Genomic DNA, 15,986 nt, shown 5'->3' with positions numbered 1-15,986 from the left:
CCTAGTTCATATTGAAGTAATTAACTATTAAGGTTATAAGAATTACAAACATTTATTTCAAAACAACTTCAGCATGTTACTAACAGTAGCTTTTTCTTCTTACTGGTGTTAAATACCGAGTTGGGCGGAGGGGGTAGAAGGTGTTGGTGCCTGGGACTAGCAAGAATAAAGGACCTGAAACGCACTATCAACAGAAAGTGGCGTTCTCTGTGGCTGTAAAGACTCAAAAGTAGACTATTAATCAGTAAATTTTTCTCCAAGAAGGATTCTAACTACTCTTTTCTGGACTCCTTTTACTGCATCACTTAAATATTGCTGAAAAACAGTCAATTGCCTGTATTCCACACAAAGATGCGTATGTTTGGAAGTGTTATTATTGTTTTCGGCCATCGTTGGTTTCTTAAATTGCTAATCATGCACATTCCGCCTGCTTTTTTTCTCCAATTTCACTTACACCTAATATCAAGTAATTTAGTATTTATAGTATAGTGTGCTAAACGCACTTGTATTGTTAATGAATAATTAAAATCGATAATGTAGAATATTGAAAGGACTATAGCTAGGAATGAGAAACCACAAAGCCACACACAACTATTGTTCTCTCCTTTTTTTACTTAGTCCCTCTTCATTTTTATTTTTAGCCTTCTTAAATCAATATTTATTTTTAGCTTACTCTTCCTTTCTTTTCAGCCTAAAAAACCAAAGTCCTCCCGCAGAAATTGCTTACGACCCATCTTACCAAAGGGAAGCTGTTCAATGGTGGAAACTATTGTTCAGGTATGTTTAAAATTGTTCATATTCATAAATATATAATTATGTTACCTTTTATGAAAAATAGATTAAAACGTTAGATATTTTATTAAGATACTAGCCAAAGAGTCAATCAGATGACAGGCATAGGTTCACAAAAAAGTGTTCGCTCTTTTGTGAGTATCGGAGAAAAATACCCACTCCCAACTTGAAGCTCCCATTTTTTCATTGTAAGTTCTTACTTTCTCACTAATTTATGATGTGGAGTAAAGTGCACTCTATTTTTAATTAAAGCCTATTAGATTTTTCTGATTAAGACTAGTAAATTTATTCTTAAGTCACCTTCATCCTAGCCTCCGAATTAGATGAACATGATTGTCTCACCTCTAGCTCGAATAATACTCATTTCATAGTTGGTTTCCGTTTGTCTATTATGTCAGATTCTTCAGTTCAATTGTTTAATATGTGGAATTCAGTTGATAATTAGTCCTAATGACTGGAATTCAGTCGGACTGGAGTTATACAGAATATTAATATTTTCTAGAGAAAATAATCTAGGAAATATAGAAGGGAAATTTTTATTGTTGCGCGGTGTTCTATACTTGCAGTTTGTTAACATAAACTAATTGATCATGTCCATGGTTCGAATAGCCCTAAATTGAAAATGTTAAAAATCATATATTGGAGAAAATACCATCATACAAAAATAAGGAAGTGAAAATCCGTCATTCTAGGCGTGCATGGAAAAGTTTCGCCCTAAGGCCATTCAATGTTTTAAAAACTATTTTCTGAGCCACGGAGTCGGCTGACCATTTCAAAAACAAAGAGCCCATTAGTGAATTTTCCCAGCAGGGATTTTCCCAACACCATGGGGAATCCCTAAAGATGCCATATTGCAATTATATTTTCACAAATTTTGGTAAAAACTGTTAGGCGATCTAGAATGTGTCAACAGTTCAAAAAGCTAACGAGATGCTAGTTTAAAATAGAAAAAATAATCTTTTACTAATCGTTAAGTAAAGAGCTGTCTATTCAATGTACCCATAGCATAAGTAGTACGTCCCCTGTTTTGGCAAGGTTTTCTATCAGAGTGGGTAGCTCCATTTACCTTGCTAGGTAGTGTTTACCTAGCAGGTATGCTAGAACATTTTTAGGGATTTCCCTCTCCTTAACTGTAATAAGAAAATTTTGCTCCGTTTAATCAAAAACGAAGACTCACACTTTCAAATGATGTAAGTTTCATAAATTTGTTCATCTCTATCCCGGACACAAAGGGGAACAGTCTAAATGTTTTTTTTTAAGATCCCCAAGAAAGTCGCTATTAGATTTAAGTTTTCTGTTGTTTATTCATATCTATTATCCAAGGTCTGCAAGTTATGGCAAGACCGCCCAACTAATTTTAATTAGTTTGGCCACACAGACTAGCAAAGTTTATAATGGATGAGATGGGACGATTCTGTAAGATAAAGGCTAAATATGGTAGAACAGGCCAGTGTACCGGGGAGGGTGGCAGTTTTGGGCCCTGTCTCTTTTGAATATCAAGTTTTTTTGCGATTGTCACTATATTGTCTTATGAATTTACGCGTGTTTAACCCATTTTTGCATTTTGTTTTTAGAGTGATCCCCCTCCCTCTAGCCAAAATTTATCCTCTTATATATTCACAGATATTTTGCCCATTTTGGGCAAGATTTTAGAAGTTCTGCCTCAACGACCTTAAATATAATCCCTATCCATAGTAGAGTACGCCAAGAGTAAATCTGTAATCGCTTTTTTAGTCCCCCTTTTACAATCGAGTTTATTTTCAACCTAACATCTTAAATTAGGAATCATTTTCTCAGGCCACACTGCTTTTCTATGACAATCAAATAAACGTTCAAATGGGGATAAATCCATTTATTTAGACAGCAAAAACAGGTAAAAAAGTCATTAAATTATTTGAGTAAATATTTCGATCACATATACAGCGATCGACATCTCTACTGATTTCTGTTGATGATGTGTATTTCTACTGATGACTATCGCTGTATATGTGATCGAAATATTTAGACTTTTGTACCTGTTTTCGCTGTCTGAATAAATGGATTTATCCCCATTTGAACGTTTATTTTTTGTCGTAGAATCGAGTGGTCTCTTTTTGACCGACATGAACTTTGTTTTCATTATGGCGTTTTCATAGTGAACTGCCGCATTAAAAACTTTAAATTCAAAATCAAACTTCTTTTTCACTTCTTATTCTTCACTTTAAAAACTTCTTCAAAAACTTCTTTGAAAAGTTCGAAAGGGTGTGCGGAAGCACAGGATGGTTGGCCCCCAACCCCCTATTGCACTTCCTGGCTAAAGGACCAAGAAAGGGAGATCAGCACTGCCGGTAGGGACTGTAGAGTCTAACGCTGTATTATTTATCTTACCATTGATTCTTTCTATCACTCTTTTTTTTTAGTTTATGACTCTTTCTCATAACCCTACTTTTTAGAACAATAAAAAACTTTAGTGTAAAGAGCGGGGCGTTGAGGAGGAGACAGCCCCTTTCATATAAGGAATAATTTCTATTCGTTTTAAGTTTTAATGTCGCTCCTTACTTTCAGTTAAAAAGCTTGCTTTTATTTAATTTCATTTAAGGATCAGCTGAACGAATACCTAAAACCTCCTTTTCGCAATTCTTCTGAAAAACCTTTAGCACATCATCCTCAGCCTTTCGAAGTTCTCACGTCTTGGAGCCATACTTGACCACTGTCATCACCTTGCCTTCCAATATTCAAAATTTTAGTGTGCAGATTAATCTTTCTAATCTTCAAAACTTTTTTTCAGCTGTGAAATAAATACCCTGCGCCTAGGCTGTTCTTCCTTTTACATCTTGGCTGCATCCTCTATTCTTGCTAACAATAGCTGGTAAATGAAGCTACGCGCTTTATTTTGTTGACACGTAACGCCATCTCTTTACTCGCATTTTTCTAGTCTAAGTAACGTCTTCTCAAGAGTAATTTTGAAAACTCTTTCTACACACTGAACTCTTAGAACACCCCAAAATTAAATTTATTCTGCTTTCATTTTTGTCTAGAATACTCAATCTATACAGTTTAATTCTTGGATAATTTTATTGTCCCCATTTCACGCCTGCCATCCTATTTCATTTCTGAACGAGCTGTGATCTCTGGCTCATTGCTGTCACTAGGTGACGCAGGATTCAAGCCAGAGTATGCCATTTGACACACTATGCTCTCCTACAGTTTTACTGTGTTTCTCTGAACATAGTTGGATAGATAATCCATATAAACAGGAATAGAACCCTACCTTTCTTAACTCTAGATTCCACACATAATCAGCTATTAACCTTCTCTTCCCATCTCAGTTGCAGCAATATAAGTCTCATATATAACACTAATCACTTTAATATGCTCATATGGTATACCACACAAAGATAGGACCTTCACTAAAACTTTTTTATCAGCTGATTCAAATGCCTGTTCATAATCTGTAAGACTAAGGAATAAAATTCTGACAGACACCTCTCAATTAGTCATCTAGTAATGGGTATTCGGTCGATATATCCTCTCTTTTTCCTAAAACCACATCGCTTTTTCTCAAAACTTAATCTACGACGTCTTTCAGTTAAATATTTTAATCATGCTAAGCAAATTTTTCTAATAGAAACAAGCTACATTCACTCTTATTGCTGTTCTTGTAAAGTGCTTTAATTAGTTTTATTAGAATCGCAAGGTTCTTCTCTTTTCAGAATTCATAATTTTAAGAATCTTATCTCTAACTTCGCAATCATCATATTTCAAAATCTCATTTATGTCGCTGTCAACACTTTTACCCCTGTTGTTTACTTACTATTTACTAGACTTACTATTTCTTTATTCTATTTCCTTTTCTCTTTTTTAGTTCATTTCTCACAACTTTGTCACGGTTTAAAACCTTCTTAATGTCATCTACCTATCTCTGCTTAATACCTTCTTTATCACTCCGCTCCTTTTATTAACTGATACAAGTTCAGAATGACTATTCATTTTTCTCTTTTGTAGTTCATTTCCTACAACTTTATCTTGGTTTAAGACCTTCTTAATGTCATCTACCTATCTTTTCTTAACACTTCCTTTATCACTCCGCTCCTTTCTTTAACTGATACAAGTCCAGACTGACTATTTCTTCATTCTATTTCCTTTTTCTCTTTTGTAGTTCATTTCCTACAACTTTATCACGGTTTAAAACGTTATTAGTGTCATCTACCTATCTCTTCTTAACACTTTCTTTATCACTCCGTTCCTTTCTTTCAACAAGTTCAGAATGAATATTTCCTTCTTTTTTTTTGTAGTTCATTTCCTACAACCTTATCACGGTTTAAGACCTTCTTAATGTAATCAACCTATCTCTTCTTAACACTTTCTTTATCACTCCGCTTCATTGTTCAACTGATACAAGTCCAGACTGACTATTTCTTTATTCTATTTCCTTTTTCTCTTTTGTTGTTCATTTCTTACAACTTTATCATGGTTTAAAACCTTCTTAATGTCATCTACCCACCAAGTTTTTTCATAACTGTAACTAGTTTTTCCTAAACAGCAACAATTTTTTCTTAATAGTAACAAGTTTTTTGTTAGTGATAACAAATTTTTTCTTTATCGGACCATGTTTCTTCTTAATAGCAACACGTTTTTTCTTAATACTAACAAGTCTTTTCTTAATAGTAATAAGTTTTGTCGTAACAGTAACAAGGTTTTTCTTAATAGTAATGGATTTATAAATCCTAAGAGTTTTATAGTAAAATTTTTTCTGTTAATGGTAACAAGTTGTTTCTTTATAGTAGCGTTCTTTTTCTTAATAGCAACACGGTTTTTGTAATACTTAGAAGTTTTTTCTCAATTATGAAAAGTGTTTCATAGATAGTAGGCTGACCAGTTTTTCTTAAAAGTGACAAGTTTTCTTAGTAGTAACAAGTTTATTTTAAGATTAGCAGGTTTTTCGATAGTAATAAAAGTTTTTTTTTTAATGGTAATAAGTTTTTATTAGTAGGCCTATTAACAAATTTTTTCTAATACTAACGAGTGTAATTAAAAATAATCATTTTTTATTGATACCCCACTATACAGGAAATGAACTAACAAGTTTTCTGTTAATATAAACAATTTTTTTCTTAATAGTTACATTTTTTCTTAATAGCAACACAGGTTTATGTAATACTAATAAGTTTTTCTTAACAGTAACAAGTCGTTTCTTATAAAAAAACTTTTTTGAATAGTAGCAATTTTATTTCCTTAATCGTATCATGTTTCTTCTTAGTAATAAAGTTTTTTTTAATAGTAAACCGTTTTTTCATCATAGTAACAAGATTTTTTTGTAGTGACAAGTCTTTTTTCTTAAAAGTAACAAGTTTTTTCTTAATACTAACAAGTTAGTTTCTGGATAGTAAAATTTTATTTTGTTAATACTAACAATTTTGTTTAAGGTCTCCTGCTTCACTAATGTTCTCATAAACATGTTTAAAAGCTTGAACGATTTTAAACGTAAACGCGGTTTAAAGTAACCGTTACCCGTTTGCATACTAATAGGTGATGCGCTGATATTAAGACGCCTGTTTTACTATTTTCTGAAAATGGTTTTAAAATATCTTTTGATATTTCTTTATATATTCCCTTGATCGATTGAAAATAGGTTAATTCCCAATAAGACTTTTTGGAAAGTTTGATGATTTTTAAAATTTATACAAATGACTGTCAAATGATTCAATTCTTTTACGTTTTGCAATTAAATCTGATAGCAAATCAATTAAATTGCATCTCTTATCATGGATTAAAACTTTATTATTTTTTCATCAGTTTGTACATGTTCATTTTCAGGAGAAAGAGTTTTTTATATTGCTCACGATGTGATTGAGGCATTGGGAACATTTAATATAACTAGATATATCCTCTTCCTATTTCGGGTGGTGTTGACATGGATGATGAACTTTCAGAACTTTAAGGTTGATCAATGAATTTACTTTGAGTGGTCTTTCACGGTAGGGTCTATGTTTGTCGACACATCGAAGGGCAATTAGAAGCAAAATTAATTTTTCTTCATCGGCAATAGTCGTATCGTTAATAAATTTATCAAGAGTATCTTCAAAGTGTTGTTTTGGTGAAAGAGCGAGTTTTATTGGTGTCATTTTACACGGTTTAGCAATCTAGAGAACATTGTTTACAAGTTCCACGATTATCGCCAGTAACAATGAAAAGAAACTACCATCCGCTTAAACAACCCCTTTTCTTTTAAAATCTTTTCTTGTTGCAAGCTAGGGCACGTACAAGTGAACGATGCTGTTTTGAATTACCTAGGACGGAAAACAAATATGTACTGATGACAAATTTACTGAGGATGACATACTTTTGCGTGTCGACGAGTAGGGCTTACGCAAGATTTGTTTTGGTCCACTTACCTCAGTACTGGACAAGAGTTCAGTATGTCAACATTGTGAATATTGATTTTTGTTCTTAGCAGTTTTTTTTTAGTAATGGATACAAATGCTTTTACTCTGTTGAAAGTTGAGGGTGCTAGTAGCAGTGAAATGGAACCAAGAGCACCCAATACTTGTATGTTGAGTAATAGACATATCCAATACAATGTTACCATGAGTTTTTGCAAATATTTAATCGGTTATAACATTTTCCAATAGTTGGAATCTCGATCTAGGGATTGCATTGTCAGTTCACATAGGATTTATCAAAGGATAAATTGTAGAGTGGAATTCCATTTACTTTGCATACAAGATGTGAAAGTCCAAATATTTCGAATTTTGCGTGGCGTATTTGTCCATGGTCGTATAGCACTAGCACTTTTTACAAAATTCAAAGAGGGTTTTGAAGGAATTTCACTATTGATATATTAATAGTCTGTGTAGGTACGTGAACCCGTAGCAAAATGACGTTGATTCGTGATTTTGTGCGGAACGGGCAGTTTGATGTTATTTCCACTAGCTCTTTAATTGCCAAAACACCAACGTAGTAATTGCTACAGTCGCGTGGCATTTGATAAACCCGTCTTTGGCGAGTAACTAGGGTTTTATCTTTACCGGAGTTTAAGAAATTCGTGATTTTAAAATTATTAGTGAAAACTACATGCACATTATTTTTTTCTTGCTACACGGTATAGCAATAGTAGATACTTTTTGGATTATCTAAAAATATTTTACCACGATTTTGAATTATTTTCGTTAAAAGTTTTGTTCTGCCAGACACTGATGGTCTGCAAACAAATGATCTGAAAGAAGTTTCAAATTGATATATATTACTTTTTTCGCTGTCAAATACAACTAACCAAACCCATCCTCATTCCGTTTAATAATTACTAATTCCCTATGTTCAAAAACAAAAAACAAAATACTTGTTTTTTAATACAAATAAATGGACAACCAAACTTTTTTTTAAAAACAACATATTTATATAAAATAAGCAATTGGAGTTAAACATTCAAAGCACTTGTGAATTAAACAATGACATGATAAGAATAGAACCCCCTCTTGAGGGTGGAGTTGGCCGCTGTGGCGGCCAAAGACGTGGGGCGTGGCGGTTGATGGGTGGGCCTGGGCTGGCTGTAGCTGCAGGTAAATTCATAGGGTAAAATTCTAGTTAAGTTTCATTTTCCTAACCTAAACCCTTTCTGAGATAGCAAAAGTCAATTAACTAGAATTTTAGCAATTCATTGTTAAAAATTGTTTCCCGAATTCAAGTTTCAGTGTTTAATTTGGTGAATTTTGCTGTATGAGTCCTTACAAATATATATTTCTGATTCTAAAAAAGAAAACTGATTAGAAAAACTAACCAAAAAAAATTGTTTTACCGATGCAATGTTTTTTTTTTAACTTTTTATCGAGCCATTCTCTGTTTGATATTTTATATGGTGCTACTCCTGAGTTCTGGTTGTTTTATTCATAATTTTGTCTTTTGATGCATCATAACACAGAGAAATAGAGGATTTAATTGTAAATATATAGGCTACGTCATGTCCATTAGGGCCCGTACAAATTTCACTTTTTTAATTTCAGGATACTAAAACTGCTTCTTGTCACCTAATCGGAATTCGTTCAAACTCATCAGATCCGCACGATCGAATAATCAACGTTGGACGCAACCTGATAAATTTTAGCAGCCACAGTATAGATGATTGTGGAGACGTGAGTCCCCTACTTTTGGAGATAAATGGAAGTGTACCTGAAGTTTTTGATTGCGCAAGTTCCGCCTCGGACTCTCATAGCCAAGGATCAAAATCGATTGAATCTAATAAAGTTAAGGTAGTTGTCTTGAACTATGATTTATTAAGTTTGTCACCACCCCAGTCCCTAAGCTTTGATCTTTTTTATGATAACAGATGTTTCAAAATATGAACTAGGTTGCAAAACTCATTATTTTATCAGAAAAAGTCTATTAGCGGAAAGAAAGCCCTATATTCCAAAAAAGGTATTTTAGAGGAGATTACTTTGAAAATTTTGTCATTCATAAATAAAAATAAATTAAATATAAATAGACACATGTCACTTGTCCTCACAAAGGCATCCGGGTTTGTAAAGGAGGATACACATATTATTTATTCTCTAATTTAACTCTAAAATGTTCTCATGTTCTCTACATAAATAAACATCGGAGTAATATCTTCAAGGGGGAGGGGGTACTGTGACCAATTTTTTTTATTGGATTAACGTCTTGAGGGGATATTATGATCAACTTTTTTTTTTACATCCGGGGAGGGAGGTTCTCCACTTGATTAGTGTCTTGAGGGGAAACATCTGGAAAAAATTTTCGAAGACAAAAACATACCCTATAGTATTACATAACAACCAGGTGTACATAATAGATCAATATTCAATAATACAATTTACCTAGGGTAAAGATAAAAAAAAGAACAAAAGGAAACCAACAAAAAACCTAGTTTAAAACTTATGAAGTTCCAATCTAGCCTTTTAAACCCCAGACCTCAAGGTTATTTAAACCTCCCAACCCCGAGGGAAAGAATCGAATAGAAGCCAGAAATTGTTTAACAGTATTTTCAAAGCTTCCAAGCTACTGGCTCACTTCAAGTGACACATTTCAAACAATGTAAAGAAAAAATCAATCAAAACAAGATTAATTTCAATCAAAACAAGATTAAAAGACATAAACAATCAAACAAGATTAGTCAGAGGATTAAATCCTTATTTTACGGATGAACTAGTAATATTCTTTATTTGCTAAGTAGTAATATTCTTTATTTGCTTTTTTTTAATGTGTATTGATTTAGGGGTGTTGTTGTTCCCCCTACAAACACATGCCATAAAGCCTCGTTAATGCCTCGCTCTTTACACTAAATCGTAAGTTTTGTCCCCCTGAATCAGAAAGGCCGTAGAATAAATACTTGAAATTACTAAAAATACTATAGCATAAAGAGCGAGGTATTTATCTCCTCCTAAATACCTCGCTCTTTATGCTAAAGTATTTTCAGAACCCCTTATATGCGTAATAATCTCTGTTCGTTTTAAGTTTCAATGCTACTCCTTACTTTCAAAAAACTTTTCCATGTTTATTTTTTCAATATTTTTTTTTTATAGTAATTTAGAAAATTCTGCGTCCTTTTCATTGAATTTGTCTTCCCCCATGACACATTTCTCCAAGGAAAGATTCTTCCACATAGCCCACTCCCGTCACCCCCCCCGAAAAAATCCTCTAAAAACGTCTGTACACTTCCCAATAACCACTATTATGTGTAAACACTGGTTGAAGTTTGTAACTTGCAGCCCCTCCTCCAGGGACTGTGGGGGAGTAAGTCATTTTCAAAGACATGGTTATTATGGTTTTTTGACTATGCGGAACAAAATGGCTATCTCAAAATTTTGATCCGTTAACTTTGGAGAAAAAATGAGCGTGGGAGGGGGCCTGGGTGCCCTCCAATTTTTTTGGTCACTTAAAAAGGGCACCAGAACTTTTCATTTCCATTAGAATGAGCCCTCTTGCGACATTCTAGGACCACTTGGTCGATACGATGACCCCTGGGAAAAAAAACAAACAAAAAACAAACAAATAAACACGCACCCGTGATTTGTCTTCTGGCCAAAAATACGAACTTCCACATTTTTGTAGATAGGAGCTTGAAACTTTTGCTATAGGGTTCTCTGATACGCCGAATGTGATGGTGTGATTTTCGTTAAGATTCTATGACTTTTAGGGGCTCGTAACTTTTCATGAAAAAGACTAAATTTGATGAAACTTATATATTTAAAATCAGCAGGAAAATTCGATTCTTTTGATGTATATTTTAGAATCAAAATTATGTTTTTTAGAGTTTCGTTTACTATTGAGCCGGGTCGCTCCTTACTACAGTTCGTTACCACGAACTGTTTGATTTTTATCACCACTTAATATAGAACGACTACAAATAGAAACTTCAAATGAGGCTCATCTAGTCGGAAATTTGAAGTTCTAGGGCCCTTCGTAAAGAATGAAAGTAATTGGAAATAGCAAATCCTGCTCCTGTGCCTTTTCGTGCCTGGACCCTCCACCCCAAGGCATTAGATATCCCATGACAATAGCCTCTTCACTTGAAATGATCGAGAGGCTAAAAAACTTGGCTCCAGGGACATAGTACCCGCGCAGCCTCAAAAGCAAAATCCCGAATCGTCTTTTTCAGAAATTAAATAAAAAATTAAGTGTTTTAATTGCAAGTAAGGAGCGACATTAAAATTTAAAACGAACAGAAATTACTCCGTATATGAAAGGGGTTATCCCCTCAGCAACGCCTCGCTCTTTACGCTAAAGTTTGACTCTGTCACAACTCTTCTTTTTAAAACAATAAAAAAACTTTAGCCTAAAGAGCGAGGCGTTGTGGAGGGGATAACCCCTTTCATATATGGAGAATTTCTGTTCGTAATGTCGCTCCTTGCTTGCACTAAAAAAAACTCGTTTTTTTATTTAATTTCTGAACGTTTTTGAATTAATGCATGTTTTAGTTTTGGCTCACCGAACATGAATAATTAAAAAGAAACTTTTCATATTGATTTTTTTGTTAAATGGCTTTAAAATAGTTTTGATCGGATGATTTTGAAAAAAAGAGTGGGGGAGGAGGCCTAGTTGCCCTCCAGTTTTTGGCTACATAAAAATGCAGCTAGATTTTTTTATTTTTTGTACGAAAGTTTTTGTTAACAATAAACATGCGTACCTAACGAATTAACTTGCGTAACAAGCTTCTATATTTGTGTATTTTTATTACGTATTTTATTATGTAATACGTATTTATTACTTTTATTTTATTACGAAGGGGTTTATCCCCTCGTTAATACATCGCTCTTTACACTAAAGCTTGAATTTTATCCCAAATCTTTAAGAATGATCCCTTAATCACAAAGTCCGTAGAACAAATAATTGAAATTACTTAAGAATACTTTAGCGTAAAGAGCAAGGTTTTTTGGAGAAGACGAACCCCCTTATAAACGTAATATTTTATGTTCGTTTTAAGTTTTAATGCTACTCATTACTTCCCGGAGAAAAAAAAATATTTAGTTTTTCGTTGTTTTTTTTAATAATGCTAGAAAACCCTGCGCCCCCTTCCTGGAAATTCTCTTCCCTCATGATAAATTCCTCTACAGAAAGATCCTCACACGTAACCCCCTCCCCGACCCATTCCCACTGCAACGCGAAAAAGTCTCCCTGAAGACGTCTGTACACTTCATAATAACCATTCCTATATGTAAATTAAATAAAAAAACAAGTTTTTTCAACTGAAAGTAAGGAGCGACATTAAAACTTAAAACGAACAGAAATTTTTACTGTTTTAAAAAGAAGAGTTGCGAGAAAGAGTCAAACATTAGCGTAAAGAGCGGGGCGTTGATGAGGAAGCAGCCCCTTTCATATACGAAGTAATTTCTGTTCGTTTTAAGTTTTAATGTCGCTCCTTACTTTCAGTTGAAAAAACTTGTTTTTTTTATTTAATTTCTGAACGTTTTTGAATCAATGCATGTTTTGATTTTGGCTCTCCGCAGAGGAGTAATTAAAACGAAATTTGCAGATTTATTTATTTTTTTGGCTAAATGGCTTTCTCATAATTTTGATCGAATGATTTTGAGAAGAAAAGAGCAGGGGAGGAAGCCTAGTTGCCCTCCAATTTTTTGGTTAATTAAAAAGGCAACTAGAACTTTTAATTTTTTACGAATCTTTTTATTAGTAAAGATATACGTAACTTATAAATTAGCTTACGTAAAGAATTTTTTATTCTCATGTTTTATTACACATATGAGAGGGTTCGCCCCCTCGTCAGTACCTCTCTCTTTACACTAAATCTTAAATTTTGTCCCAATTCGTTAAGAATGACCCCTGAATCACAAAAGCCGTAGAATAAATAGTTGACATTACTAAAAATACTTTAGCGTAAAGAGCGAGGTATTAGGAGGAGGTGAGCCCCTCATATGGGTAATAATTTTTGTTCGTTTTGAGTTTTAATGCTGCTCCTTACTTCCAGCTGAAAAAAAACTTTTTCATATTTATTTTTTCATTGTTTTTTTTTAATAATGCTAGTAAATCCTGCGCTCCCTTCATGGAAATTTTCTTCCCCCATGACAAATTCCTCGATGGAAAGTTCCTCCAGTATATACTCCTCTTCTCAACCCCTCCCCCAACCAAAAAATCCTCCTGAAAAGGCCTGTACACTTCCCAATAACCATTACTATATGTAAGCACTGGTCAAAGTTTGTAACTTTTAGCCCCTCCCACGGGGACTGTGGAGGAGTAAGTCGTCTCCAAAGACATAGTTATAGGGTTTTTCGACTACGCTGAATAAAATGGCTATCTCAGAATTTTGATCCGTTGACTTTGGGAAAATAATTAGCGTGGGAGGGGGCCTAGGTGCCCTCCAATTTTTTTGGTCACTTAAAAAGGGAACTAGAAATTTTCATTTCCGTTAGAATGAGCCCTCTCGCAACATTCTAGGACAACTGGGTCGATACGATCACCCCTGGGAACAAAAAAAACAAAAACAAACAAATAAACACGCATCCGTGATCTGCCTTCTGGCAAAAAATACAAAATGGTCAAAGTTTGTAACATGCAGCCCGTCCCCTGGGGACTGTGAGGGATTAAGCCGTCCCCAAAGACATACTTATTAGGTTCTTAACTAAGCTGAACAGAATGGCTATCTCGAAATTTTGATCCGGTGACTTTAGAGAAAAATGTGCGTGGGAGGGTGCCTAGGTGCCCTCCAATTTTTTTGGTCACTTAAAAAGGGCACTAAAACTTTTAATTTCTATTAGAATGAGCCCTCTTGCAACATTCTAGGACCACGGGGTCGATACGATCACCTCTGTGAAAAAAAAACAAAAAAAAAAATAAAAAAAAGAAAACACGCATCCGTGATCTTGCTTCTGCCAATAAATACAAAATTCTACATTTTTGAAGATAGGAGCTTGAAACTTTAACAATAGGGTTCTCTGATACGCTGAATCTGATGGTATGATTTTCGTTAATATTCTATAACTTTTAGGGGGTGTTCCCCTTATTTTTTAAAATAAGGCAAATTTTCTCAGGGTCGTAACTTTTGATGGGTAAGACTCAACTTGACGAAACTTATATATTTAAATTCAGCATCAAAATGTGATTCGGTTACTATTGAGACTGGTCGCTCCTTACCACAGCTCGTTACCACGAACTGATTCATACATTTTAGTAAAGATGTTGGCAAGTTGCACCTTGGTGATACCGGAATAGTACAAATAATTTAAATTTGTATTATTGCATGTGCAAATTAGCTACGTGCCTCCCTTCCACCGCCAGTTTTATTGCCGTAACTGGTGTGTTTTACCTTATTTCAACCAGAAATACGTAAGGAATTTGGAATTCAGTTAAAAGAAAAGGCAAGTTGAGGTGAGGACTGAGCTGGAATAAAAACAGTCAAGGTCTTACTCAATGCAGCAACAACAAGTCCTTATTTGTTGCAAAATCAAGCTGAGTCTTAATTTGATGCCAAACGAGTTAATTTCTGAGTGTAAAAAAATAACAAGCTGCGGGCGCATTGCAAAAATGAGATGGGGCATGACTCTCTAAATACGAACCAAATCCGAGCACCAGAGTTTTGCTTGGTTGGCGAAAAAACGGTTTTACTTGGTGTAAAAACTATCTAAATACAGGGTGCAAAATGTCAGTGCCATGATACAAAACGATTCCAGCTATGTCCAAGCTGTGACTGACTGGGTGGGCAGCTGAAAGATGAGCTTGCTGCACATTGTATGATCTGGAACCATGAAAACACTTTCAATCTGCATGATTAGACAACCAAAGTTCTCCAATCATATCAAGTTTCTGTTAATAAGAACCACGCAACGCTTTCAATCTGTAATGGTTTGAGATTCAAATTAGTAAAAAGGTATGTAGCTTGCGTGTGTTTTTGAGAAAGAGGGTGGAGGGAGGGGATTAGGAAATTAGTTACAGATTGTTGGTCTTTTAAGTAAAACTTTAAACTGTTTCCAGAATTCTTCACGTGCCGTTTGTGGATATTGTGGACTCAAATTTCTGCGCCTTGGACACTTGGAAAACCACTTGCGCGTCCACACAGGAGAGAAGCCATATCAGTGTATAATATGTGGAAGGTGTTTTCCCTATAAGTCTAGTTTATTGAAGCACCCTGAATCTCACAAGGTAGGTTACTATATACGTCTACATACATTTGAGTTGGATAATGATTTTGAGATAGTTATTCTTTTTTTTAAATATTTATAATTTTTTGGATATGCAATAAAATATGCTTTCTTCAATAAAACTTCCGTGTAGTCTTCAGCAAAACCATTTGCATTCCAAGCACCTTTCAACTTGAAAATAAAAATGTCTAAAACAGTTCTTCAGTTGGCTATTTCGAAGCTTACTTACAGTATTGCTACCAGATGCCAGATGCCAGATGCCAGATGTTACCAGATGCCTGGTATAAAATAGCGTAGCCACAAATAAGCTGAAGGTACTATTTCTTCTTATCAAAAATCTGCCAAAGGTGCTACTTTAAATAAATGTGCTACAGTTGAAAACTTTTTCTGGTTTGAAGAATTTAATATGTAGCCGCTTAGAAGTGGCTAAGTGGCGAAGTAGCTAAATGGCACAAATATGTCCAATCTAGTAGAGCATTTAAATAACACAAAAGACGTGAATCTCGAAGCTGTTCTATTTGTTCCAAAATTGGACCATTAATAGTCAAATCGGTGGGGAGTTAGAGGGGGCTTTATCCGTGTTTATATGAATTATCTCTTATATGAATTATT

At 34.3% G+C, this 15,986-nt stretch overlaps 1 protein-coding gene across 2 annotated transcripts in view; it reads left to right on the top strand.

Moving 5' to 3' along the window:
• LOC136041207 (zinc finger protein ZFP2-like) overlaps positions 1 to 15,986 on the top strand; it is a gene marked incomplete at its 3' end in the record, with an annotated part of 100,807 nt that overhangs the window by 35,105 nt on the left and 49,716 nt on the right. For both annotated transcript variants that reach the window (XM_065725785.1, XM_065725784.1), the window contains 3 exon segments: positions 691 to 777; positions 8,772 to 9,017; positions 15,208 to 15,375. In XM_065725785.1, coding sequence (XP_065581857.1) covers positions 691 to 777; positions 8,772 to 9,017; positions 15,208 to 15,375 — 501 coding nt within the window.

The sequence above is a fragment of the Artemia franciscana genome, unplaced genomic scaffold (genome assembly GCF_032884065.1).
Source record: "Artemia franciscana unplaced genomic scaffold, ASM3288406v1 PGA_scaffold_1179, whole genome shotgun sequence".
NCBI classification, from domain to species: domain Eukaryota; kingdom Metazoa; phylum Arthropoda; class Branchiopoda; order Anostraca; family Artemiidae; genus Artemia; species Artemia franciscana.
This window is presented reverse-complemented; position numbering and strand designations above follow the sequence as displayed.